This window comes from Acipenser ruthenus, chromosome 25, assembly GCF_902713425.1.
Source record: "Acipenser ruthenus chromosome 25, fAciRut3.2 maternal haplotype, whole genome shotgun sequence".
Taxonomy (NCBI): domain Eukaryota; kingdom Metazoa; phylum Chordata; class Actinopteri; order Acipenseriformes; family Acipenseridae; genus Acipenser; species Acipenser ruthenus.
Window position 1 is genome coordinate 9,583,755 of NC_081213.1, and position 26,972 is coordinate 9,610,726.

Sequence of the window (26,972 nt, forward strand, 5' to 3'; positions counted from 1 at the left end):
CAATCTGGAGAGTACAAGAGCTTGGACCAGAAATTGGGTGGAATACAGTAGTATGAAAAGGACAGATATGGTAAATGCTACATACAAAGATGAAGCAATTGTGTCAGGAAAGATGTAAGAGAAGGGTCAAAAGTTACACCTAGATTTTCAGAGAGAGTGACAGTCGAGAGAGACTGAGACGTCAGAAGAGGAAGCAGAGGTCAGATTTAGAGGCAGAGTTTGAACTGGTGAGACCGAGTTAAAGTTAAGATAGCAGCCCCATACAAGGGTGCTATGCATTAAAAAGGGTAAATCAGTTTAAAATGTAAAAAAAAAAAAGTGTGTAAATACTTTACTACAAAAAGCGGGCATTCCAGGTTTCCCAGGATGCTTAGAACACATCAATGTGATCTGGCAACAAATTCAATCAGCTAAAAAGGAGAGGAAGGAGCTCCATGTGACATTCCTGGATTTGGCTAATGCATATGGTTCAGTGCCACATGAACTTCTTTGGGCAGCATTTGATTTTTTCAATGTACCGATGACAATAACAAATTTAGTGAAAGCCTACTTTGGAGATTTGCAATTCAGTTTTTCAACTTCAGAATTCAGCACTACATGGCAATGCCTAGAGGTTGGAATAACAGCAGGATGCACCATTTGTCCACTGGCTTTTACCATGGCAATGGAAGTAATCATTAGGGCATCAAAATGGGTAGTAGGAGGAGAGCGTTTGGCTTCTGGAATGCGACTACCACCAATTCGAGCATACATGGATGACATGATAAACATGACTACAACAGTAGCCTGCACTAACCGGTTATATACATTTAACCAATAACATTGAATGGGCACGAATGCAATTCAAGCCCACTAATTCAAGGAGCATCTCTACAATTAAAGGCAAAGTAGTACATAAAACATTCTTCATTAATGGTGAGGCTATACCAACAGTGTCTGAGAAGCCAGTGAAGAGTCTTGGGAGATAGTACGACGGGGATCTAAAGGACACAGTTCGTGTGGGAGAAGTTAGACAACAAGCAGTGGAAGTGGGTTGTCGAGGATTTGTGGCACACTCTACAACCCGGTTTCTCAGAGACGTCGGATTCAGTGGCCAAGAGTTCCGTCATACAGTCAAGAACTTATCTGAAGCAGCAGCTGGCTGTGGTGGAGACGGAAAGATTCTGGCTGGGGATCTTAAGCACAATAGAAAGAAACACTGATGTACAGGTAAGTAAGCTGGGCTGAGTTGAGTGGGGAAAGGAGGGGGGGGGGGGGGGGGGGTGGTGATGTTGGGACACAAGAAGCACAGTCGAGCCCTCTTGAGGTGTCGTGGGCTAGTCGACGAAACACTGAAGATGGAAGGTGCCCACTTGAAGACCCCAGAGATGTACCCTACTTCATTCAATCCAGACAGTTGTCATGCTGATGCGCTGGGGAGGCTGCACTGTGGTTGATCCCCGGAGCCAGGATCGCAGCCATTTGTGCTGCTGCGCCAGGGAGGCAAAATAAGCTGATCCCTGGAGCCAGCATTACACTTCAGTCATTGACACCAGACAGAAGGATATCTACATCATATGGAAGGAAACGTAAAATGGAAGGACACACACATGGACCACATTACTGTAAAGCTACGTCTTAGTTGGTGCTTATCTTGGCAAGAGCAGAGTTCAAATCAGCATGAAGTTTTAACATCTACTCATGTAATGGAAATCATGTCCATATGCATTTGTCACACTGTGAACCCCTATAAATTGTAGACTTAATTCTATTTGCCTCCAGTTTGGCAGATTCAGACTGTTTTGCAGGTGTTGAGGTGGAGAGAGTGTTACAATGAAGACACAGCACAGCAGAAATGGGTTTGTTCTCTTTATTTGAAATGGTTACTGTAGTCTTAGGGCTGCGTTTCCTGCCTGGGCTCCGAGCTCCTTCACTAGCCTCCCTCCAGCAGCACACTCCCCGGGCAGGGATTACCAGCACAGCGCAGTCTCATACTGGGGTCTAGAGAGATGGGAGTATCTGAAGGAGGAGTTACAAGAGGCACAGTGCTGGGGTCAGAATACAGCATGCCGGGACAATCAGAAGCAACACAATGTACCAGAGTGAAGTACAAGCCAATAGAACTGCTGTTCAATAGTGTGAAGCACTAGATAGCAAGTACAAAATCACTACAATAAAAACCATGCAGTTCAAAATGCAGCAGCGCAGATCAAACAGAACACATGTATCTTAAATATTAGAACTATGGATAAAGTAAATGCATGTGTACTTGCACAATTACCAGCTACTATGCAAATGACACAAGACAGTGTTCCCCTTAATTCTCACACACGTGTGAACCCAATCAACAGAATCCCGAGTCAACGCTGGTCCTTTTCTAGAAGGATTTGATCCATTGTGCAACTCACCTCTCCCATCAAAGCAACCCTCATTGCAGACGCGCTGGTCTGGAGAACAGACTTCAGTGGAGCACATGAAGGAGATCTGAGATACAGGGGAGGAGGAGAGACTTGGTCAAAGCATATGGCACTGAATTTAGCAGGGACCGAAAAGAACTCCCATTGCCAGCAGCATCACCCATGCCAGGTTTTACTATGAGCTTGATTAGTGTAGAGGCAACAAGCTCAGGTGTGCAATTAAACCAATAGCAAAACCAGGAATGGACCCATCTGCTTTGGGAGGCTCTCAATCCGTGTCAGGAATACAATACAGATCTAAAATGCAGAAGACAGAAAGACTGCTAGTCTAAATGCTGGTCATGGAATTTGCACTGAAGACACTGGCAGTTGAGCGTTGTTACTGATGCAATACAGACCCGTGCAGAGCCAGGTCAGTCTGCAGAACCCCATTAATACCCCACCCACCTCCTCGTCCAGGGCTAGCCCACTGCTCAGGAACTGGAATGTCCGGAGACTGAAGCGTCATCTGAATTTGGAGTGGGAGTGGGGGGGCTGGCCGTCGACGTGCAGCGAAGCAGAGCTGCCGTAATCCAGGACATTGGGACAACTGAGGGACGGAGACATTCAATCAGACGCGGTATAGGGTCAAAAAAAGGTTTATGGCACAGACAGGAATTCAGAACACATGTGTGTGATGGTCACTCACCCCTGGTACAGCAGCACCCACACAGCACTGGAGGAGCGTGGGTAAGCAATGCAGTAGTGCACCAGCAGAACCAGGCTGGGGTCAGTGGGGTTGATCAGACGCAGCTCAAGGTAAACTCTGCTCCCCAGGAGGAGACTCACGGGCAGGCTGGAGGAGGGGTAGAACTGGGAGAAAGTCCCATCTGAGGGGACGAGACAGAGCGAACCAGCTTTCAGCATCTTATTAAGCGAGACATGGGGTTAGGAGCAGCTGCATCTCAGATCCAAGGAGAGATTTCACATGCATTGATAGAAAGTATCAAGAGTGTTTGATAACTTTGCGTTTGGTTTATAATAACCAGAGGAGGAGATGGATAGATACACCTCCAGGTGCCATGTCTCACCTTTAGCAATCTGTAACTGCACCTGAAACACCCCCAGGTGAGGGGCAGGGCGGAGGGCTGTGGGGGTCTTCACCAGGAACCCAGTGCTGGCCACGTTCCCTTTAGAATAACGACATTCCACAAGGAGACTGGGGGTAGAAAGAGAGTGGAGCACTGAACACAGTATAGTAGAAGGACGGTGTGTGATCCACACCATTACTAGAGGCTCCATCTAAAAGCAATGTATACCTGCAATAAGGGCAGGGCTCCGTCTATATACTTGCCTAAAGGGACTGTCGCTGGTTATGAGCCCGTAGGTCCACTGTCTGCGTTGGATCAAGCTCTGCACCTCAGCCAGGTACACTCTAGTCTCCCCCACAACCTGCACACAGAGTTACAATCCAGTGCATCACGTCACTGGTCCAATTAAATGTATGTGCCCAAAACTAATTACAGCCATTTGATATTTCATGCATCAAAAGGGTCAATTCTGAAATGCTCCATTCAAACTTCGGAACAGGAACTCACAAAAGTTCGGGTCCCACAGCCAGTGACTGGGAATTTGAAGATGGCATAGTCTGGAGTGCAGAGAACTGGGAGGCAGGACTGGTCCCCAGCGAGCGCCAGACTGGCAGGGTTGACCTCAGGATTGAAAGACTTGCGGTAAACAGCAAACACAAACTGCTCATCTGCCGTGCACACTGAGGAGAGAGAGATTTTGAATCCAATACAGGCTTTAACAGCCAAAAATGACCATGAACCCACAGAGGTTCACGCCACCAATGGATGCAAGAGGAAATCAGTCTATTGGAGGAGAGGAATGGGGTGCTTACTCTCTAGAGGGTAGAAGCAGCGGCGGGTTTTGGGGTTCATGCAGCAGCCTCTAGCCCGGCACAGCGCTGGAGAGAGCTTAGAGGGGCCACAGGGAAGCTGCTGCTCAGCTGGGATCAGACAGCCTGCAGGAAACGAGACAGGGAAGCAGATTTACCATTCAGAGTGTAGAGACAGCGGCTTGGGTTTGTATGGATTGCTGCTTTGAAGAGTAAAGGCCGCTATACAGACGCAACAAGCGAAACTGCAGCGATTAATAAAACCTATACTGGAAGTACCACACCACAGGCAACACCAAACAGAACAGCTTCCATGCACGCGGTCCAGCAGGGTGAAGCCGTCTCCAGAATGACAGAGGAAACACCCAGAGCTTTGTGACAAGGACCGTAATAAGATTAAGACTATGGGAGTCCATTTCAAAAGGAACTGGATAAGCCTGGTATGTGCGACTTATTGTCACACATGTTGAAATACCGTCAGAAGACTCAATTTCAACATCATGTTGATGATTATGTACCAGTCTTGTTCATTGTTTTGTCAATAGCAATTAGCTGGACAGACCAGCCAGTTCTCGTGATACCACTGCCAATCTAAAAACCCACACCCAACCATTGCATCTGGTGTGGGGCAACCTCAAGTGTGTCACTCCCTCCACACCCCCAGAATCTGATACTCTTCAGGTGTGCTGAAGGTCCTGCAACATGATCAACCAAGAAAAGATTTGTATCCTGTGGCAGTCCAATCACAAGTGAGCAGATGAGGGACAAACAGTTGAAGGCATTCTGCCTGGTCTGAAGGTCTGAAGTAATTTTAACCAACGAGAGTGTCAGATGTGCCCCTTGTTACGCAGGTGTCTAATCATTAGTGAGGCAGGACAAATGTAAGGCTAAGCAGTGCAAGAAAAACTGAATTGTGTGCAAGGGATTAGAGGCAGTTCATTACATTGATAACTAGTTAAAACATCAAACAAATGCACACAGCCACTGACAAAAGAATACCGAACGGACTGTGTACAAGTAGTGTGGAGAGTTACTTTACAGTAGCTATTCATAAAGCCCCAACCTCAAAAAAGCTACACAATGCATCCATCTATTTAGCTTACTCAAAGCTTGGTTTCTTTTCTGTATTCAGAATGTTTATAGATTGATAATGTTACATTAAAAAACACACTTGCTGTTCTGCTACCCCAGTGGATTGTCACTGCACACCACTGGGTTTTGCTACGAGTTTAATAAACACACCCAAGCTTGTTAGCTATATCCTGGGGATAAGCAAGCTCTGATCAAAAGCTGGAATAGGTGAAATTGCTGTGCAATGGGAGGAGGGAGTTCATTAACCCACCTTCTTGGGGGATGGGATTTGGGGGTACAGGGCAGGATGATACCGTCACCTCCCTCTGGTCAGAGGAGTAGGGGGTGAAGAGCACCGTCAGGACATACAAGTTATTCTAGAACACAAGGAGGGAGAGGGGAGACATTGGCACTATAGAAAAACACACATCCAGCAACACAAATGGACCGACACACACTAGCCCTGCTGCACCCAGTCCTGGCTTCCAGCTCTTACCAAGGTCTGGACATGGCAGGCTGTGTAAGACACTGTCAAGACGGTCTTTCCAGCCTTCTCCTCTAGAGTGTAGCCACACGCACTTGGTGCAGACTGCACCCCAACCAAATTATTGGAGTCATCTACAAAAAGATGTAAACAAAGCCTGGGTTAGGGCCATCCATCACCCATTGCCACAGTGCTGAATGTAAAATCATAGCATCAGTAACAAAGCCTTGATCTACATCCACTGCATGCAGCACAGACTGCCTCCATGCAGCCCCAGATACAGACACTCAATAGCTTGTGCCAAAGTTCCTGAACAAGTTTATTGGACCAGCTGTTCGACGTGTAAAAATGTTAGTGTGAAACACAGCAAGCTTCCATACACCCCCCAGATACACATAGTCAATAGGTTTATAAATCAGCATTACAATAAACCAAGACAAAAGCATGAAGACTCTCAGCAGCTTAAGCTAGAACGAGTCTCAATTTGAAAGTGCTCACATGACAATCATGGCTTTGACAGTCAAAAGCCAGCCCCAGACTCACCCTTGACTTTGACCAGATCGAGGGGACCGGCAGGCAGCAGCACCGTCATGCACCCCTCACTGCAGGAGACCGAGACACCAGCAGGGAGGGGAGGGAGGAGGGAGGATCTCACGCTTAGCCAAGACACGGCACTTCATATGCCTCAAGCGAGTCACCTCGTTTACATCAGAGAAGGAAACGGACAGCGAGTAGTGGACATGGCCTTCAATGTTCTACAAAGAGAAATAAGGGTTACATACAACAAGTCCCCCAAAAAATGCATGATTTACCATTGCCAAGGACTAGGCTCAGTGAAAGCATGGCATGATCAGCCATTACCACACTTTAGCATGCTTTCACTGGGAAACTGAAGGGTTAGTTTTACCCTGCTCTGGTTTTTTTGTGTACCGTTTCTAATGCTTCCCAAATGCTTTCACTGTACTTTTACACACTGCTGAGCTGTTACTGTGGGCAAGACAAATATGCAGGAATTGCACAGGTGTGCCAAGTTCAACTACAGGGTCTGAGGGGATCCCTGCTTGCTCACACCGACAGCCTCACCTGTTTCAGCACATCACAAGCATCGTAAGGAGCCATAAAGTAGTTCTTCCCAATCCCCTGGACCAGCCCATAGCCACAGCTGCCATTGGCCTTCACAGCAACCAGGCTGTTCTTCCCATCTACAAGGACAGGAGGAGGTGGGTAAAGCTACGGCACTCGTTCCATTGGGAGGGTAACTTGCCAATGGATCTCCTGTGATTTATGCAAGTATAACCAAGGATCCAATACTAGTCTCACTAGGAGTTGAATAAGACACCCCTGAGCGGGATACCTACACTGTGGCTAATGAAGCTCATAGTAACTACTATGCAATAGGAGTCTTGCTGCACTCCCTACAACATGATCACTAACCCCCATCCACCCCCTTTAGAAGGTGTGCTGACCATCTCTAAAATCCATTCCAACTCTTATAAGCTTTGACACCAGGGATGGAAATAACACTCCCATCGCATAGCAGTGTCATCTATTCCTGGTGTCACTAGGAGTTTAAGACATGTGAACTTGTTCCCTATACACAGTGACTAATCAAGCTCTTGGTAAAGCCTGGAATGGGTGCACTGCTATTGCATTCATGATTAAGAGCAAGAGGCTTTGCAAACCAGCCCCTCCCACTGCAGACTCACCCAGGATGAAGACCTGGTCTAGTGGCCCCTCTGGCAGATCTGTACTCATGCTGGAGGGGCCACAGACAGCAGGGGGTTCGAATGGGAGACACCTCTGCTCTATAGAGCCTGGCCGTCCCTCCGCGTCCTTGTACGTCACATGGAAGACCAGGGTATTGTTCTAGGAGGAAGAGACACAGGTTAGAATAGCGCCTTGAGCCTGCTTTTGACTGTTACAGTAGCATCAGGGGAGAGAAGCTTTTCTTGCCCAAATATTAAATCATTGTTGTAGGAACATTTGACTGGACTAGGACAGACATCGATCATGCACCAGATTTGCCAAAGACTAGATTAAGCTATAATTGCAGACTTTACCACTGCAAAAGCACAGAGGTTAGTTTAACTGTCCGAGTTTCTACATTGATACTGTAATTGTTAGCCATAAACACCCAAGGTACCAAATTACAAATACAACTTGTGTTCAGATATTTAAAACTACATGTTGATACTTAATGGGTTAAGGGAAATTCTGTGAATTAGTGAAGCATCTTTCAACATCAAATCTTGTGCAATTGCCTTCCTGAACGGCCCCAGCTATAAGGGCTGCAGGGCCGAGCGCTGTTCAGTGGTTGCTCCTATAAAACACCTGAAGTGAATTCCCTCCCTTGGAGTTCAAGGGTGTTGCAGAACAGCTTGAAAATCAAGGGAAATGTATCCTTGTTAAGCTTCACCAAGGAGTTATGCCAATGGCCGCTGGTCCTTGGTTGATATTATTGAAGGACACAGTAAGCGCATCCTTTGACCTTGTACCTGTGTTTGGAGAGGACAGCCTTCATCCTTGGCATAGTAAGAGATTGTGAGCACATTCCTCCCGTCTCCCTTCAACAGGTAGAAAGCACATTCATCTGGGGCGTCTTTGATCAGCATCTCCAAACCAGACTGGTCTGAGAAAAACACAACATATGAGAAGCAATATCAAGCTTCATGCAAATGTGAAATACTAGAAGTCACTCAAGTCAAAACAAATATTCCAAAATGAGAAGTCAATGTTGAGAGACTACTAGGGGAACTGTACCCCCCCCCCCTTACTGTGTATTAAAAAAGAGTCAAGATATGATATTGCAATAGGTGTATATAGTTTGTATCACGATACAAGACCACAGCATAGCTCACTACTCAATCTACAGCTCCCAGCACCACTCACCATTGCTGCAGGTGCATAGGCATGATGGGAGCGGACCATGTTCTCTTTACACAATGTAAAGTGAGAAGTCCGGATCGTTTGAGATACCACAGCTTCACACACACCGTAGTTAGTGTTTCTTGAATGAAGGGTGTGTCATAACTGCTAGGATCATACCACTATCCCAGTCTCAATGGAATAGCCACCAAATGATTGTTTGATCTCATTAGGCATCTACAAGTAGACCATCACATTGATACAGATCGTACCACACCTTCATATCTATACGGTCGTGACATTAGTGTCTTGTTGCAGCCCTTGTGTTCAGATTCAGGAAGAACACGAGACATGCAGAACAGAATTTAACAAATCAGGGTCTCACCCGAGATTGTGACCTCCTCTAAGGGTCCCTCTGGCAGTTCAAAGGTCACAGTGGTGACCCCACAGGCTGCATTGGGGAGAGGTTTGGGGGTGCTCTGTGGACACCTCATCACGAGCCCTGCACCCCCAGCCCTTGGGAAGAACACAGTGAGCACGAAGGAGGAGATCCCGTTGATTTCCTAAAAGGAACAAGACAGTAACACCAGTTATAGTTGACCTGCTATTTCTACCACGGTGCCCAACATCAATTATTAAAACAGAGTTTATTCATTAGTCTAGTGATTGAGGAGCATCCTGTTGGATGCAGAGTCTCTGAATTCTCCAAACCCACAAACACAATAAAAAGGAGTTGAAGCAACTTACCTGTATCTTCACGTTGCAGCCCTTGAATGACGTAGTGAACAAGCTGTAGCCCCCACTAAACGTCACGCTGTACTTGCAAAACCCGGCCAGGCTCGCCACTGGAAGGAGGTGATTCTTCACTAAAAGAAATATAGAAACATTGTGCGATGTCATCCATCACGGGAGAGACAGCGACAGCAAGAGAGGTGTGGTACACATTAACCTGTCAAAACCCAGCCCCTCACAGGCAATTTCAGCCTGGGGGGCTGTGCCCTTAAATAAATCACAATATCTTCCAAAGTATAGACAGCACAGGCATGGTTCAGGGCTTGAATTCAAGGTAACCCCTTGGGCATCAAGACTAAAACCTCAGGTGTGAAAAGTCTTACTCAGTACCACACTGGAAGGAGATATCCAGAAAAAATACATAAAACAAACGCTTTTCATTTTTTTTATGTTCTATAGTGATTTTTTCAACTTTTAGCACATGAAAAGAGCCAGATTAAAAAAATTTGGAACCGTTTGAACAAAGGGATCAAATTCTACAGGAGTTTACAAAGCTAAGCCCAAGGGTCCCCAAACCTCTCCAAAAATAAACTGTAAATCTTTATGTCCAGTGATACACTAAGTTCTAAAAGGGATGTTGGCTCCACACGACCATCTAAAAAGGGTCCTGTTGTAACTGGGTTATCTAACACTGTAAACCTGTACGATAGTGGCTGAGCTAGTGTCTTGTTTGTAGTGATGTGTGCAGTAGTCAATCACAGCGTATCATTTTCTGGCGTTAGACGGGTACGCGCACCACATTCTGACGAGGAAACACTTTGTCGCTACACCGGGACCACGTGCCCGAAGTTTAACGTAAACATGCGATTTATTGCCATCTAGTAGCAGGACGGAGGCGGGTCTATTAAACACAGACCAGATTCCAACAATACAAGAGGGAATGCTGTCATCTGAAATGTATGTTCCAGGATGTGCCAGGTTTCAATATCTACTCGATTCAAGGAAGTACAACAAACATTACAGATGTCAAATATCCAGCCAATATTTTGCTGAATTTAGAATAAAATTACTTTTGGTCAACTAGCTACACTGCATTTTAAATTGTAAGACTCGCACCATTTCGTGCTGTACTCCAATCATACATAAGCCAGTATGTATGTATATTATATACATAAATATATATATAAGCATTGTATGGAGTCGCCGAGGCCCCTCCTCGCCCTCACCTCGCACACGGAGCGCCTTCACGCCAGTGCCGGGTAACTTGAGTGTCATTCTATCCTCGTAGCAGGTTAATCCGGGATCCTCCGGTTTAAGGGCCGGGCCGGCGGAGGCTGTCTCGCCGCCGTCATCGTCCTCGCTTGGGCGAGGAGTGTGGAAGGAGTCTAGCGGGAGGAGGAACGAGAGGAAGCAAAGTTAACCGGTAGAGAATCACTGCAGAGGGACGCACCATGTCTATCTGTTTGTAACGAAGGCACTGTGCAATGCAGGTGGAACTGAACACATTTAAAAACAAACTCACAGAAAAAACAAAACAAAACAGTAAGCCTCCTTTCTGGCGCCTCACCGAGGTTGGGAGTCGCATTCCCGGGCTGCAGCAGCGGGGTCTCCCCGGTCCAAGACAAGGCGGCCCGGCCGAATCCAAGCAGCAAGCCCGCCACAAGTAAGCAAGGCGGCAGCATCCTCTGCCCGCTCCGACACATTGGTGTTGTTTTCCCGCAGCCACTTGTCGCTCCAGTCCCTGCAGTCAGGCTGTATCCTCGCTTACTGCGCTCTGGGTGTTTATAAGAGGTGTCGAGACCGCGCGAGGGCTTCATTGACGCTCCAATCGGGTTCCACGCGCCAGCATTCTCACGCGGGTTTTTTTCCTTCTCTGCTTTCAGTTTTGTTTTATTTTATTTAATTGAAAAAAAAAAAACCTTTTTTGGAGGGGGGGGGCGATTTTAGCCATGCCAGGTAAACAATTCAGTCATGCAATGCACACTATCTTTATATGGTGCTGAATAACATTGTTTGGTTCAGACGTGAGTTAAAAACAATTCACTATATTCATTTTTTCTCACCATTAACACGTGATAATAAATGTACATACACCGCGTGGTTTCCCGCCGCCAGTGTAACATGGAAACCCGCACGGTTTACCGCTTTCCGCTTTCCGCTGCCAGTGTAATCAGCCCTTAACTCCTGTCTGTCTGTGATCGGGTGATCTGAGCACGGGTTTTAATTGGAGGAGCGACCCACATCCTCCCGCCCCTTCTAAAGCGCGGCTGTATTGCAGTTGTATGAGTGAGGATTGAAATTGCTTCGTTTTGCCTCGCATCAGTGGTAAGAAACAGATCTGAAGGGAAATTGAAATTGCTAATAAGAACAGGTCATTTCATTTGGCAGTAGAGCATTACATTTGAGATGACATATCTGAAGGGAAAATGCGAAACTTTAATTGTAGCGCATACTAGAGGACAGGGCAGGGAGTCTTAGCTCAAAAACAAAATGACGTTGCTGGTTGTTGCTATGGTAAGACGAGACGCAATGTACTGTGTGTGTTTTTCCCCCACTGTAAGCAGTTACCTCACTAATGCAGTAACAGCCTTTCAGAATGTCAAAAAGTACAGACTGACATTTCTATTAATGGACCTTCCCTATCAAGTGCACAGCAAAAGAGATGTTTTATGTGACAGAACTGTGACCTCATTTACGGTCAAAAGGACAGGACCAATCAGAAGGCGGGGTACAGTAATTTAAATATAGTTTGTGGGTATAGCAAGCAATGATGTCAATTTGGCTTATTGTGATAAGAGGAATCCAGTGACAATTGCTGTAGCATTATTTGGAAAATAATTTGGTTCTTAAGAATTTCAATTCTTTGAATATCAATTCTGAAATACTTTTATACCAGGATGTTCTGAAAAAGTCAAATTCAGAGACTATTCTTGATGTGCAAACATCAGATAAATGTCAGACAAAACAGCTGATTATTAAAATGTCTCTATACCGGAATACTGTAACTGCATTTAAATAAGATCCTCGCAATGCAAAGACATCCTCAGAATAGAATGACATCGTCACAGCACAGTGACATCAATGCTATTCTGTGTGTCACTTGGACATGAAGGATATTCTTTCCAGTTGTGATTATTTATGAGGTCATTACTTTAGAACTATACAGGAACACTGATAGAAAACATGGGATTATTTATAAGATCAAAAAGAGCTCTTTTGGATATTGTTTAAAAAAAATGTTTCCCTATTAATCCTAAATAATTCCTAATTGGTGCGTCCTGGTGTTCACTTTCCAAGCTTTCCCTATTCTTATTGAAGAATAATGACTAAGATTCCATTTATTTTCAGATTTATTCCAAGAATGAAGTGTTTCTGATCCCAGGCTGAATGTATGATGAGATTGTCTTTTAGAGTGATGCTGTTTTAGGGATGTGAAATCACTGCTGTCTGTTTCTGCTCATCTTGCCAGGACACTCTTGTAAAAGAGGCCTCACTCTCACTGGGTTTTTCCCTGGTTAAAGAGTAAATAAATAAATAAATCCCAATTTCTACTTCTGTTTGGCATGTTAAATAAAAGATCTAAATTATGTTCATGTAGGTTTTTTTTTAATTATGTCTCAATCCTAAAATTGTAGGTGATGCTAAACTTTTGGCCAGTGCTGTAGGCAGTTCTGTTAAACTTCCATGTAGATTTAATGCTAGGCAGGGGTGTCCAATCACGGTCCTGGAGGGCCATTCCACTCCTGGGTTAATGAGACAATGAACTACTTCAGGGTCTGGCTGGAGGTTTCATTGGTTAAGTTAAACCATAGAACCGGGTTGGAACAAAGACCAGGAGTGGAACAGCCCTCCAGGGCCATGATTGGCCACTGCCATAACTTGTGTAATAAAGTAAGAGTCCCTTTCCCTTTGAAGTGAATGTTTTGCTATTTTTCCCCCCATTGTTTTAACAGTTAGAAGAATGAAAAGAAAATGATGAACAGAGTTGATGAAGTTTCAACACTGCTGTGGGCTGTCAAATTCATCGATGAGATTATCCAAAAAGCCACCAGGGAGCTTCCGAAAGAGCAATTGAAAGGTGAACCTGACCAGAAGTCCCTGAGCCCCAGCGTGACATCTCAGGGCCCTGACAAAGAGCTGGGCGAGGGAATGAAACATCTGCCTCAATTTAATGTGGACTGCAAAGTGCCTCAGCGCGTTGGCAGTGAGGACAGCGGCCTCTGCATGCGTAGGAGCACAGGAGGGTGCACCCCCAACCATCAGAAGAGACCCCCATGAAAACCAGACGCAGCATGCCAGCGGCAGCAACGGATTGTGCAGAGGAGGGAAATAAGAGCTGCCCCACTCAATGAGGAGAACCTGGTTCTGCAAAGCCTGGAGACCTCTCCACAACATCCCGGAGGAAGAAGATCACAGCACCGCTCTGCAGGGGGGAGAGGGGCAGGGGAGAGACCAGGAGGTGGGACAGCAAGACCCAGAGGATCCCAAAGGGATGGGAAGCCTCTGTGAAAGAGATGAGGAGGAGAAAGTCAGCACCGTGGAGCCTTTGAAGGAACAGCTGGCCAGTGAGAAGGGAAGGGGGTTTGGATGGTTTAAAAACATTTCCAAGAAAAACCAGACGGAGGAGAAAAAGATGCTGCTGGTGCTTCTGCATCTAGGGAGGGCGGCAAACAAAAACAAGAAAGGCAATTACAACTGCATGAAGAACAAGACAAAACAAGTATAGTGAGACAAACCAATGGAAAAGGGACATCAAACAAAGGCCAAATAAGAAGATGGTGAGACAGCAATGGAAATAAAGAACAACTAAATAGAAAGATGGGATAAAGTGGAGAAAAATAAATAAAAGGTGAAATAAAACCAGTGAAAATGAAGAACTATAAGAACAAGACAAAGGGTGAAATAAAGCAAATAAACATGAAGGCAAATACAGAAAGAAGAGAAAGCAAAGGAAAATACAAAAAGAAAAATGGAAGATGGAACGGTTCTTTAAACACCTGTGTATTTTCCAAGGTGTTTTTTTTGTCGAAATGTTCTTCCAGTGACTTCCACTTTTTTGTTTGTTTACATCTGTATTCAAAATTCTGATATTTGTAAGTGATCAGTGATATTAACTCACCTAAAATACACATTCCTATGAGAAGCTGTTCAAAGCAAAATGTACTACTTATAGCAATCAGCAGGAATACAATATCCTTAAACTAATCAACTTAAGCACTCCATTATACTATCTGTCCTGTAAAATAAGAGAATGTTTCCTATACTTTAAATAACCATGCATTACCTGTGTGTGCATTCTATACAACTCTGCAGCTGCTGTGCTTGTGAAAGAAAATGAACACAATTCCATATGAATCCAATCCGGGGGTGTGCGCCTCTTCCTTTAAACTGCTTCCACGCAGCACAGTATTTTGTTTTGCACTGCAGCTGTGTGTTAGATATGTTCTTTCCCAGCTCATTTTATTGCAACTGTAATTATTAAAAACATCTATTTTAAAATACAGAACATTTGAAATCAATTTTAAATAGTACCGTGATTGATACCATAACTGATTGAGGACTAAAACATTTGTTTGTTTTGAGTACAATATGAAATAAGATGCAACAAGTTAGGATTACAACAATGTACATCTACAATAACATACTGGTAATGCAATAGTGCTTCAGTGGAAGATCTGGTAGCATGCTGATGAGGTCAGCAGAGTGCAGGATGCAAGAGGGTGGATCTACACAGCTGGCTCTGGAGGTAGAAGGCAGTGACACGCAGCAGTCCTGAAGCTCATGTAGGGGTGTAACAGGGGAGATCTGGACTGACTGTCTGGCACATCCGTATTACTGCAGGTAGAGGGCAGCAGTCTCGTGGGATCTTGTGACACGGAGAGGTGGGGAAGAGTGTGTGTGTGCTTTCCCTCTCTGAGTGGCGGGCCTTGGGAGACTGCTCGGCCCATAAGAACTGGCTTGGTTATGCGCTCGGGTGGCCGGGTTGGGGAAAGTACAGTGTCGCTGGCAGAAGAGGCCAGCGTGAAATAAGGAGCAGGCGAGCCCGACTGAGGGGACAGCCTTCTGTAAAAATAATTTACAAAATAAAAGAAACAATTACCTACCCGAGGGGACGTGTATAGATATAAGGGGAACCCTGGCCAACCCCAGTGTATAAGCACAGCGGAGTGTAGGACGGAGACCCGTGCTGACCGGCTTAGCGGCACTGCATAAGCAGCACTTTTGTTTGTAGTTTTATTACTGTTTTATTTTCCCTTTTTCTTTCGCCTTCTGTTTTCATTATTACTTTTGAGCACTTGAAGGTGCACAGAGTTGGCTACCTGTGTTGGTAACCCCGTGGTCCTGGTTTACTGTCGGCAGTATCCAGACCACGGACAACAGCGCCCTCTGCGGGCTAAAGTAAATAAAACAATTAAGAAAAATCTATAAATCTGGGCACCTGTGCGGTGTTTCCAAATAAAGTCTTTGGTCTCCCGTGTCAGTGAATACCCTCACCCTTCCACAAGGGGATTCCATATTTTGCTCAAAACTATACTGTTAAACCCCTTTAATGTAGGTCTGTGTTACTGCAATCCCTGTCTGTACCTAGCAGTTTAGGACCCAGGTGAGTGCTGTGGCAGGCATGCATTCCGCACACAAGGCAAGCTCACACACTTGACCATCTACGATGGCTGCACAGGCAATAGACACTCCAAAATCTAAAGCAATGCTGAAAAAAAAAAGACACTTTCTGTAAACTATGCAGGACATGGGAGCAAGAATGTTTGTGGTACAAGCGTTCACAGAAAAACAAACAAAAAAAATTTATACACACAGCCCATTGCATGTTGTGACTACTTCAACTAGATATGTTCCCAGACACACACTGCAAAGTATTCTGCAGGAAAGTCTGAACATCACAAATAGTGAAGAATGGTCATTACAAGTTAAGCATCAAGATGGTTTAGAAATGCAGATTCATAACATGTGTTTATATGCAGCAGAGTTTATTCCAAATAGAAGATGGTCAAGGAAAAGGTAGATTGATCCACCACACAACTCCAGTGTTACAAACATTGCAATACCCCCTTTTTTATTGTTAAAGTAGGTGCCATAGCCCATCCTTATGGCAAGGTCAACATGCAGAACCAAACTCACCCGTTAGGTTTGTTCTGGGATATGTAACACCAATTGTTTATGCTTTGCAAAATCAACTACAGTGGACCCACTCACAAAAGTATTGGCTGCTGCCAAACCAGCTACCTCCAATCTAACAAGGGCCAAGACAGAATCAGATAGTGAAGCATGTCAAAAGGAAACCACCTTCAAAAAAGCAGTTAAGGAGCACAGTCTCATTTCACCAATTATGAGGGGAATAGTTGTATGACTGTCTTGCATAGGGATTCACTGCAGACCACAGATTTAAGATTACAAAAAAAAAAAAAATCCCTTACGTTGAAATCCCTTACGATTGGAAGTTGCCCTGGATAAGGGCGTCTGCCAAGAAATAAATAATAAAGCTAAACATTGACACACATGCGAAACAGCATTGTAATTTGAATTACAGCAAACAATTCTGCTGTAATTAATTCATGAATTGCCTGCCAGATCAGAACATTTTTGCAGTGTTGAAATTCTGGGGTGGAGAGAGTGTTACAATGAAGACACAGCACAGCAGAAATGGGTTTGTTCTCTTTATTTGAAATGGTTACTGTAGTCTTAGGGCTGCGTTTCCTGCCTGGGCTCTGAGCTCCTTCACTAGCCTCCCTCCAGCAGCACCCTCCCCGGGCAGGGATTACCAGCGCAGTCTCATACTGGGGTCTATCGAGATGGGAGTATCTGAAGGAGGAGTTACAAGAGGCACAGTGCTGGGGTCAGAATACAGCATGCTGGGACAATCAGAAGCAACACAATGTACCAGAGTGAAGTACAAGCCAATAGAACTGCTGTTCAATAGTGTGAAGCACTAGATAGCAAGTACAAAATCACTACAATAAAAACCATGCAGTTCAAAATGCAGCAGCGCAAACAGAACACATGTATCTTAAATATTAGAACTATGGATAAAGTAAATGCATGTGTACTTGCACAATTACCAGCTACTATGCAAATGACACAAGACAGTGTTCCCCTTAATTCTCACACACGTGTGAACCCAATCAACAGAATCCTGAGTCAACGCTGGTCCTTTTCTAGAAGGATTTGATCCATTGTGCAACTCACCTCTCCCATCAAAGCAACCCTCATTGCAGACGCGCTGGTCTGGAGAACAGACTTCAGTGGAGCACATGAAGGAGATCTGAGATACAGGGGAGGAGGAGAGACTTGGTCAAAGCATATGGCACTGAATTTAGCCGGGACCGAAAAGAACTCCCATTGCCAGCAGCATCACCCATGCCAGGTTTTACTATGAGCTTGATTAGTGTAGAGGCAACAAGCTCAGGTGTGCAATTAAACCAATAGCAAAACCAGGAATGGACCCATCTGCTTTGGGAGGCTCTCAATCCGTGTCAGGAATACAATACAGATCTAAAATGCAGAAGACAGAAAGACTGCTAGTCTAAATGCTGGTCATGGAATTTCCACTGAAGACACTGGCAGTTGAGCGTTGTTACTGATGCAATACAGACCCGTGCAGAGCCAGGTCAGTCTGCAGAACCCCATTAATACCCCACCCACCTCCTCGTCCAGGGCTAGCCCACTGCTCAGGAACTGGAATGTCCGGAGACTGAAGCGTCGTCTGAATTTGGAGTGGGAGTGGGGGGGGCTGGCCGTCGACGTGCAGTGAAGCAGAGCTGCCGTAATCCAGGACATTGGGACAACTGAGGGACGGAGACATTCAATCAGAAGCGGTATAGAGTCAAAAAAAGGTTTATGGCACCGACAGGAATTCAGAACACATGTGTGTGATGGTCACTCACCCCTGGTACAGCAGCACCCACACAGCACTGGAGGAGCGTGGGTAAGCAATGCAGTAGTGCACCAGCAGAACCAGGCTGGGGTCAGTGGGGTTGATCAGACGCAGCTCAAGGTAAACTCTGCTCCCCAGGAGGAGACTCACAGGCAGGCTGGAGGAGGGGTAGAACTGGGAGAAAGTCCCATCTGAGGAGACGAGACAGAGCGAACCAGCTTTCAGCATCTTATTAAGCGAGACATGGGGTTAGGAGCAGCTGCATCTCAGATCCGAGGAGAGATTTCACATGCATTGATAGAAAGTATCAAGAGTGTTTGACAACTTTGTGTTTGGTTTATAATAACCAGAGAGGAGATGGAGAGATACACCTCCAGGTGCCATGTCTCACCTTTAGCAATCTGTAACTGCACCTGAAACACCCCCAGGTGAGGGGCAGGGCGGAGGGCTGTGGGGGTCTTCACCAGGAACCCAGTGCTGGCCACGTTCCCTTTAGAATAACGACATTCCACAAGGAGACTGGGGATAGAAAGAGAGTGGAGCACTGAACACAGTATAGGAGAAGGACTGTGTGATCCACACCATTGCTTTTAGATGGAGCCTCTAGTAATGTATACCTGCAATAAGGGCAGGGCTCCGTCTATATACTTGCCTAAAGGGACTGTCGCTGGTTATGAGCCCGTAGGTCCACTGTCTGCGTTGGATCAAGCTCTGCACCTCAGCCAGGTACACTCTAGTCTCCCCCACAACCTGCACACAGAGTTACAATCCAGTGCATCACGTCACTGGTCCAATTAAATGTATGTGCCCAAAACTAATTACAGCCATTTGATATTCCATGCATCAAAAGGGTCAATTCTGAAATGCTCCATTCAAACTTCTGAACAGGAACTCACAAAAGTTCGGGTCCCACAGCCAGTGACTGGGAATTTGAAGATGGCATAGTCTGGAGTGCAGAGAACTGGGAGGCAGGACTGGTCCCCAGCGAGCGCCAGACTGGCAGGGTTGACCTCAGGATTGAAAGACTTGCGGTAAACAGCAAACACAAACTGCTCGTCTGCCGTGCACACTGAGGAGAGAGAGATTTTGAATCCAATACAGGCTTTTTAACAGCCAAAAATGACCATGAACCCACAGAGGTTCACGCCACCAATGGATGCAAGAGGAAATCAGTCTATTGGAGGAGAGGAATGGGGTGCTTACTCTCTAGAGGGTAGAAGCAGCGGCGGGTTTTGGGGTTCATGCAGCAGCCTCTAGCCCGGCACAGCGCTGGAGAGAGCTTAGAGGGGCCACAGGGAAGCTGCTGCTCAGCTGGGATCAGACAGCCTGCAGGAAACGAGACAGGGAAGCAGATTTACCATTCAGAGTGTAGAGACAGCGGCTTGGGTTTGTATGGATTGCTGCTTTGAAGAGTAAAGGCCGCTATACAGACGCAACAAGCGAAACTGCAGCGATTAATAAAACCTATACTGGAAGTACCACACCACAGGCAACACCAAACAGAACAGCTTCCATGCACGCGGTCCAGCAGGGTGAAGCCGTCTCCAGAATGACAGAGGAAACACCCAGAGCTTTGTGACAAGGACCGTAATAAGATTAAGACTATGGGAGTCCATTTCAAAAGGAACTGGATAAGCCTGGTATGTGCGACTTATTGTCACACATGTTGAAATACCGTCAGAGAAGACTCAATTTCAACATCATGTTGATGATTAGGTACCAGTCTTGTTCATCGTTTTGTCAATAGCAATTAGCTGGACAGACCAGCCAGTTCTCGTGATACCACTGCCAATCTAAAAATCCACACCCAACCATTGCATCTGGTGTGGGGCAACCTCAAGTGTGTCACTCCCTCCACACCCCCAGAATCTGATACTCTTCAGGTGTGCTGAAGGTCCTGCAACATGATCAACCAAGAAAAGATTTGTATTCTGTGGCAGTCCAATCACAAGTGAGCAGATGAGGGACAAACAGTTGAAGGCATTCTGCCTGGTCTGAAGTCATTTTAACCAACAAGAGTGTCAGATGTGCCCCTTGTTACGCAGGTGTCTAATCATTAGTGAGGCAGGACAAATGTAAGGCTAAGCAGTGCAAGAAAAACTGAATTGTGTGCAAGAGATTAGAGGCAGTTCATTACATTGATAACTAGTTAAAATATCAAACAAATGCACGCAGCCACTGACGAAAGAATACCGAACGGACTGTGTACAAGTAGTGTGGAGAGTTACTTTTACAGTAGCTATTCATAAGCCCCAACCTCAAAAAAGCTACACAATGCATCCATCTATTTAGCTTACTCAAAGCTTGGTTTCTTTTCTGTATTCAGAATGTTTATAGATTGCAGTCTTTTGGATCAAAACAGCACTACACAAATTACAAGGTTACAAAACAAATGTTACATTAAAAAACACACTTGCTGTTCTGCTACCCCAGTGGATTGTCACTGCACACCACTGGGTTTTGCTACGAGTTTAATAAACACACCCAAGCTTGTTAGCTATATCCTGGGGATAAGCAAGCTCTGATCAAAAGCTGGAATAGGTGAAATTGCTGTGCAATGGGAGGAGGGAGTTCATTAACCCACCTTCTTGGGGGATGGGATTTGGGGGTACAGGGCAGGATGATACCGTCACCTCCCTCTGGTCAGAGGAGTAGGGGGTGAAGAGCACCGTCAGGACATACAAGTTATTCTAGAACACAAGGAGGGAGAGGGGAGACATTGGCACTATAGAAAAACACACATCCAGCAACACAAATGGACCGACACACACTAGCCCTGCTGCACCCAGTCCTGGCTTCCAGCTCTTACCAAGGTCTTCACATGGCAGGCTGTGTAAGACACTGTCAAGACGGTCTTTCCAGCCTTCTCCTCTAGAGTGTAGCCACACGCACTTGGTGCAGACTGCACCCCAACCAAATTATTGGAGTCATCTACAAAAAGACACACAAAGCCTGGGTTAGGGCCATCCATCACCCATTGCCACAGTGCTGAATGTAAAATCATAGCATCAGTAACAAAGCCTTGATCTACATCCACTGTATGCAGCACAGACTGCCTCCATGCAGCCCCAGATACAGACACTCAATAGCTTGTGCCAAAGTTCCTGAACAAGTTTATTGGACCAGCTGTTCTCGACACGTGTAAAAACGTTAGTGTGAAACACAGCAAGCTTCCATACACCCCCCAGATACAGATAGTCAATAGGTTTATAAATCAGCATTACAATAAACCAAGACAAAAGCATGAAGACTCTCAGCAGCTTAAGCTAGAACGAGTCTCAATTTGAAAGTGCTCACATGACAATCATGGCTTTGACAGTCAAAAGCCAGCCCCAGACTCACCCTTGACTTTGACCAGATCGAGGGGACCGGCAGGCAGCAGCACCGTCATGCACCCCTCACTGCAGGAGACCGAGACACCAGCAGGGAGGGGAGGGAGAGAGGGAGGAGGGAGGATCTCACGCTTAGCCAAGACACGGCACTTCATATGCCTCAAGCGAGTCACCTCGTTTACATCAGAGAAGGAAACGGACAGCGAGTAGTGGACATGGCCTTCAATGTTCTACAAAGAGAAATAAGGGTTACACACAACAAGTCCCCCAAAAAATGCATGATTTACCATTGCCAAGGACTAGGCTCAGTGAAAGCATGGCATGATCAGACATTACCACGCTTTAGCATGCTTTCACTGGGAAACTGAAGGGTTAGTTTTACCCTGCTCTGGTTTTTTTGTGTACCGTTTCTAATGCTTCCCAAATGCTTCCACTGTACTTTTACACACTGCTGAGCTGTTACTGTGGGCAAGAGAAATATGCAGGAATTGCACAGGTGTGCCAAGTTCAACTACAGGGTCTGAAGGGATCCCTGCTTGCTCACACCGACAGCCTCACCTGTTTCAGCACATCACAAGCATCGTAAGGAGCCATAAAGTAGTTCTTCCCAATCCCCTGGACCAGCCCATAGCCACAGCTGCCATTGGCCTTCACAGCAACCAGGCTGTTCTTCCCATCTACAAGGACAGGAGGAGGTGGGTAAAGCTACGGCACTCGTTCCATTGGGAGGGTAACTTGCCAATGGATCTCCTGCGATTTATGCAAGTATAACCAAGGATCCAATACTAGTCTCACTAGGAGTTGAATAAGACACCCGAGCTGGATACCTACACTGTGGCTAATGAAGCTCATAGTAACTACTATGCAATAGGAGTCTTGCTGCACTCCCTACAACATGAGCACTGACCCCCATCCACCCCCTTTAGAAGGTGTGCTGACCATCTCTAAAATCCATTCCAACTCTTATAAGCTTGGACACCAGGGATGGAAATAACACTCCCATCGCACAGCAGTTTCATCTATTCCTGGTGTCACTAGGAGTTTAAGACATTGTTCCCTATACACAGTGGCGAATCAAGCTCTTGGTAAAGCCTGGAATGGGTGCACTGCTATTGCATTCATGATTAAGAGCAAGAGGCTTTGCAAACCAGCCCCTCCCACTGCAGACTCACCCAGGATGAAGACCTGGTCTAGTGGCCCCTCTGGCAGATCTGTACTCATGCTGGAGGGGCCACAGACAGCAGGGGGTTCGAATGGGAGACACCTCTGCTCTATAGAGCCTGGCCGTCCCTCCGCGTCCTTGTACGTCACATGGAAGACCAGGGTATTGTTCTAGGAGGAAGAGACACAGGTTAGAATAGCGCCTTGAGCCTGCTTTTGACTGTTACAGTAGCATCAGGGGAGAGAAGCTTTTCTTGCCCAAACATTAAATCATTGTTGTAGGAACATTTGACTGGACTAGGACAGACATCGATCATGCACCAGATTTGCCAAAGACTAGATTAAGCTATAATTGCAGACTTTACGACTGCAAAAGCACAGAGGTTAGTTTAACTGTCCGAGTTTCTACAATTGCTGTAGTAAATTGTAACATTTAATTGTCAGTCCTTATTTGGAGGACAGGCTTCACTTTGTCATTGAGTATTTAACTCATCTACCCGTTTCACTTTAACATTGATACTGTAATTGTTAGCCATAAACACCCAAGGTACCAAATTACAAATACAACTTGTGTTCAGATATTTAAACTACATGTTGATACTTAATGGGTTAAGGGAAATTCTGTGAATTAGCGAAGCATCTTTCAACATCAAATCTTGTGCAATTGCCTTCCTGAACGGCCCCAGCTATAAGGGCTGCAGGGCTGAGCGCTGTTCAGTGGTTGCTCCTATAAAAACACCTGAAGTGAATTCCCTCCCTTGGAGTTCAAGGGTGTTGCAGAACAGCTTGAAAATCAAGGGAAAAATGTATCCTTGTTAAGCTTCACCAAGGGGTTTTATGCCAATGGCCGCTGGTCCTTGGTTGATATTATTGAAGGACACAGTCAGCGCATCCTTTGACCTTGTACCTGTGTTTGGAGAGGACAGCCTTCATCCTTGGCATAGTAAGAGATTGTGAGCACATTCCTCCCGTCTCCCTTCATCAGGTAGAAAGCACATTCATCTGGGGCGTCTTTGATCAGCATCTCCAAACCAGACCGGTCTGAGAAAAACACAACATATGAGAAGCAATATCAAGCTTCATGCAAATGTGAAATACTAGAAGTCACTCAAGTCAAAACAAATATTCCAAAATGAGAAGTCAATGTTGAGAGACTGCTAGGGGAACTGTACCCCCCCCCCTTACTGTGTATTAAAAAGGAGTCAAGATATGATATTGCAATAGGTGTATATAGTTTGCATCATGATACAAGACCACAGCATAGCTCACTACTCAATCTACAGCTCCCAGCACCACTCACCATTGCTGCAGGTGCATAGGCATGATGGGAGCGGACCATGTTCTCTTTACACAAGGTAAAGTGAGAAGTCCGGATCGTTTGAGATACCACAGCTTCACACACCGTAGTTAGTGTTTCTTGAATGAAGGGTGTGTCATAACTGCTAGGATCATACCACTATCCCAGTCTCAATGGAATAGACACTAAATGATTGTTTGATCTCATTAGGCATCTACAAGTAGACCATCACATTGATACAGATCGTACCACACCTTCATATCTATACGGTCGTGACATTAGTGTCTTGTTGCAGCCCTTGTGTTCAGATTCAGGAAGAACACGAGACATGCAGAACAGAATTTAACAAATCAGGGTCTCACCCGAGATTGTGACCTCCTCTAGGGGTCCCTCTGGCAGTTCAAAGGTCACAGTGGTGACCCCACAGGCTGCATTGGGGAGAGGTTTGGGGGTGCTCTGTGGACACCTCATCACCAGCCCTGCACCCCCAGCCCTTGGGAAGAACACAGTGAGCACGAAGGAGGAGATCCCGTTGATTTCCTAAAAGGAACAAGACAGTAACACCAGGGGTGGCCAATACTGCTATCAAAGCAACTCCCTTTAAGAAGCCTGGAATGGTGAGGTATTAACCTAGCAAGTACAACATTTCTGAGAACAAACACAAGCTGTATTTATGCAATCCGATACACTACACTGACTAATTCTAGCTGCAAAAGTGGCAGTAAGCCAGTTAAATGTGCAAGACACTTCATGGGTTAAACAGTGTTTATTACTCAGCAGAATGTGGTCCCTTAATGATTGAGAATCAATCTCACCAATACAGAACCTATTCCTACCATGGTGCCCAACATCAGTTATTAAAACAGTTTTTTCATTCATGTCTAGCGATTGAGGAGCATCCCGTCGGATCCAGAGTCTCTCCCCACACAAACACAATAAAAAGGAGTTGAAGCAACTTACCTGTATCTTCACGTTGCAGCCCTTGAATGACGTAGTGAACAAGCTGTAGCCCCCACTAAACGTCACGCTGTACTTGCAAAACCCGGCCAGGCTCGCCACTGGAAGGAGGCGATTCTTCACTAAAAGAAATATAGAAACATTGTGCGATGTCATCCATTACGGGAGAGACAGCGACAGCAAGAGAGAGGTGTGGTACACATTAACCTGTCAAAACCCAGCCCCTCACAGGCAATTTCAGCCTGGGGGGCTGTGCCCTTAAATAAATCACAATATCTTCCAAAGTATAGACAGCACAGGCATGGTTCAGGGCTTGAATTCAAGGTAACCCCTTGGGCATCAAGACTAAAACCTCAGGTGTGAAAAGTCTTACTCAGTACCACACTGGAAGGAGATATCCAGAAAAAATACATAAAACAAACGCTTTTCATTTTTTTATGTTCTATAGTGATTTTTTCAACTTGTAGCACATGAAAAGAGCCAGATTTTTTTCCAGTGCTTCACCAACATGTCTACTATACTGGGGAACTGTTTGAACAAAGGGATCAAATTCTACAGGAGTTTCTACAAAGCCAAGCCCAAGGGTCCCCAAACCTCTCCAAAAATAAACATTGTCTAAATCTTTATGTCCAGTGATACACTAAGTTCTAAAAGGGATGTTAGCTCCACACGACCATCTGAAAGGGGCATGTTGTAACTGGGTTATCTAACACTGTAAACCTGTACGATAGTGGCTGAGCTGGTGTCTTGTTTGTAGTGATGTGTGCAGTAGTCAATCACAGCGTATCATTTTCTGGCGTTAGACGGGTACGCGCACCACATTCTGACGAGGAAACACTTTGTCGCTACACCGGGACCACGTGCCCGAAGTTTAACGTAAACATGCGATTTATTGCCATCTAGTAGCAGGACGGAGGCGGGTCTATTAAACACAGACCAGATTCCAACAATACAAGTGGGAATGCTGTCATCTGAAATGTATGTTCCAGGATGTGCCAGGTTTCAATATCTACTCGATTCAAGGAAGTACAACAAACATTACAGATGTCAAATATCCAGCTAATATTTTACTGTATTTAGAATAAAATTACTTTTGGTCAACTAGCTACACTGCATTTTAAATTGTAAGACTCGCACCATTTCGTGCTGTACTCCAATCATACATAAACCAGTATGTATGTATATTATATACATAAATATATAAGCATTGTATGGAGTCGCCGAGGCCCCTCCTCGCCCTCACCTCGCACACGGAGCGCCTTCACGCCAGTGCCGGGTAACTTGAGTGTCATTCTATCCTCGTAGCAGGTTAATCCGGGATCCTCCGGTTTAAGGGCCGGGCCGGCGGAGGCTGTCTCGCCGCCGTCATCGTCCTCGCCTGGGCGAGGAGTGTGGAAGGAGTCTAGCGGGAGGAGGAACGAGAGGAAGCAAAGTTAACCGGTAGAGAATCACTGCAGAGGGACGCACCATGTCTATCTGTTTGTAACGAAGGCACTGTGCAATGCAGGTGGAACTGAACACATTTAAAAACAAACTCACAGAAAAAACAAAACAAAACAGTAAGCCTCCTTTCTGGCGCCTCACCGAGGTTGGGAGTCGCATTCCCGGGCTGCAGCAGCGGGTTCTCCCCGGTCCAAGACAAGGCGGCCCGGCCGAATCCAAGCAGCAAGCCCGCCACAAGTAAGCAAGGCGGCAGCATCCTCTGCCCGCTCCGACACATTGGTGTTGTTTTCCCGCAGCCACTTGTCGCTCCAGTCCCTGCAGTCAGGCTGTATCCTCGCTTACTGCGCTCTGGGTGTTTATAAGAGGTGTCGAGACCGCGCGAGGGCTTCATTGACGCTCCAATCGGGTTCCACGCGCCAGCATTCTCACGCGGGTTTTTTTCCTTCTCTGCTTTCAGTTTTGTTT

At 45.8% G+C, this 26,972-nt stretch overlaps 4 protein-coding genes across 6 annotated transcripts; all 4 read right to left on the bottom strand.

Moving 5' to 3' along the window:
* Positions 1–1,835: 1,835 nt before the first annotated feature.
* LOC131701574 (zona pellucida sperm-binding protein 1-like) lies at positions 1,836–3,678 on the bottom strand. The gene is made up of 5 exons (XM_059000290.1): positions 3,467–3,678; positions 3,085–3,265; positions 2,844–2,985; positions 2,388–2,463; positions 1,836–1,998 (listed from the first exon to the last, which is right to left on the bottom strand). Exons 1-3 carry the CDS (start codon positions 3,675–3,677, stop codon positions 2,901–2,903), a joined length of 477 nt encoding a protein of 158 aa, XP_058856273.1. The 5' UTR covers position 3,678; the 3' UTR covers positions 1,836–1,998; positions 2,388–2,463; positions 2,844–2,900.
* Positions 3,679–5,842: 2,164 nt separating this feature from the next.
* Positions 5,843–11,259, bottom strand: LOC131701573 (uncharacterized). 2 transcript variants are annotated; one of them, XM_059000289.1, is made up of 9 exons: positions 10,995–11,259; positions 10,654–10,812; positions 9,443–9,561; positions 9,081–9,258; positions 8,326–8,459; positions 7,537–7,696; positions 6,914–7,032; positions 6,374–6,585; positions 5,843–5,964 (listed from the first exon to the last, which is right to left on the bottom strand). In XM_059000289.1, the coding sequence occupies exons 1-8, from the start codon at positions 11,242–11,244 to the stop codon at positions 6,430–6,432; spliced, it is 1,275 nt and encodes a 424-aa protein (XP_058856272.1). In that variant the 5' UTR covers positions 11,245–11,259; the 3' UTR covers positions 5,843–5,964; positions 6,374–6,429. The 2 variants fall into 2 exon arrangements, with proteins under 2 accessions (XP_058856272.1, XP_058856271.1); XM_059000288.1 differs by having other exon boundaries at positions 10,950–11,259.
* Positions 11,260–17,087: 5,828 nt separating this feature from the next.
* On the bottom strand, positions 17,088–20,050 carry LOC131701613 (zona pellucida sperm-binding protein 4-like). Its single transcript, XM_059000498.1, has 9 exons — positions 20,038–20,050; positions 19,521–19,643; positions 19,214–19,419; positions 18,970–19,067; positions 18,709–18,836; positions 18,328–18,508; positions 18,086–18,228; positions 17,630–17,705; positions 17,088–17,245 (listed from the first exon to the last, which is right to left on the bottom strand). Exons 1-8 carry the CDS (start codon positions 20,048–20,050, stop codon positions 17,683–17,685), a joined length of 915 nt encoding a protein of 304 aa, XP_058856481.1. The 3' UTR covers positions 17,088–17,245; positions 17,630–17,682.
* Positions 20,051–20,827: 777 nt separating this feature from the next.
* On the bottom strand, positions 20,828–26,913 carry LOC131701588 (uncharacterized). 2 transcript variants are annotated; one of them, XM_059000364.1, is made up of 10 exons: positions 26,649–26,913; positions 26,308–26,466; positions 25,068–25,186; positions 24,470–24,647; positions 23,718–23,851; positions 22,822–22,981; positions 22,208–22,326; positions 21,660–21,879; positions 21,127–21,248; positions 20,828–21,007 (listed from the first exon to the last, which is right to left on the bottom strand). In XM_059000364.1, the coding sequence occupies exons 1-10, from the start codon at positions 26,896–26,898 to the stop codon at positions 20,843–20,845; spliced, it is 1,626 nt and encodes a 541-aa protein (XP_058856347.1). In that variant the 5' UTR covers positions 26,899–26,913; the 3' UTR covers positions 20,828–20,842. The 2 variants fall into 2 exon arrangements, with proteins under 2 accessions (XP_058856347.1, XP_058856346.1); XM_059000363.1 differs by having other exon boundaries at positions 26,604–26,913.
* Positions 26,914–26,972: the final 59 nt, after the last annotated feature.

Excerpts from the sequence above, each read along its gene's own strand:
- LOC131701574 (XM_059000290.1), bottom strand. The coding sequence starts at position 3,677 with ATGGAGCCTCTAGTAATGGTGTGGATCACACACCGTCCTTCTACTATA. Across the intron at positions 3,266-3,466 it reads GCAGTTACAGATTGCTAAAG|ATGGGACTTTCTCCCAGTTC; the intron begins GTGAGACATGGC and ends TCGTCCCCTCAG. Across the intron at positions 2,986-3,084 it reads TGGGTGCTGCTGTACCAGGG|TTGTCCCAATGTCCTGGATT; the intron begins GTGAGTGACCAT and ends TCCGTCCCTCAG.
- LOC131701573 (XM_059000288.1), bottom strand. The coding sequence starts at position 11,244 with ATGAAGCCCTCGCGCGGTCTCGACACCTCTTATAAACACCCAGAGCGC. Across the intron at positions 9,259-9,442 it reads GCTGCAACGTGAAGATACAG|GAAATCAACGGGATCTCCTC; the intron begins GTAAGTTGCTTC and ends TGTTCCTTTTAG. Across the intron at positions 8,460-9,080 it reads AGAGGAGGTCACAATCTCGG|ACCAGTCTGGTTTGGAGATG; the intron begins GTGAGACCCTGA and ends TGTTTTTCTCAG.
- LOC131701613 (XM_059000498.1), bottom strand. Across the intron at positions 18,509-18,708 it reads GCAGTTACAGATTGCTAAAG|ATGGGACTTTCTCCCAGTTC; the intron begins GTGAGACATGGC and ends TCGTCTCCTCAG. Across the intron at positions 17,706-18,085 it reads GGCTAGCCCTGGACGAGGAG|ATCTCCTTCATGTGCTCCAC; the intron begins GTGGGTGGGGTA and ends CCTGTATCTCAG.
- LOC131701588 (XM_059000363.1), bottom strand. The coding sequence starts at position 26,898 with ATGAAGCCCTCGCGCGGTCTCGACACCTCTTATAAACACCCAGAGCGC. Across the intron at positions 25,187-26,307 it reads GAAGGCGCTCCGTGTGCGAG|TGAAGAATCGCCTCCTTCCA; the intron begins GTGAGGGCGAGG and ends TATTTCTTTTAG. Across the intron at positions 21,880-22,207 it reads CTTGTGATGTGCTGAAACAG|AACATTGAAGGCCATGTCCA; the intron begins GTGAGGCTGTCG and ends TTCTCTTTGTAG.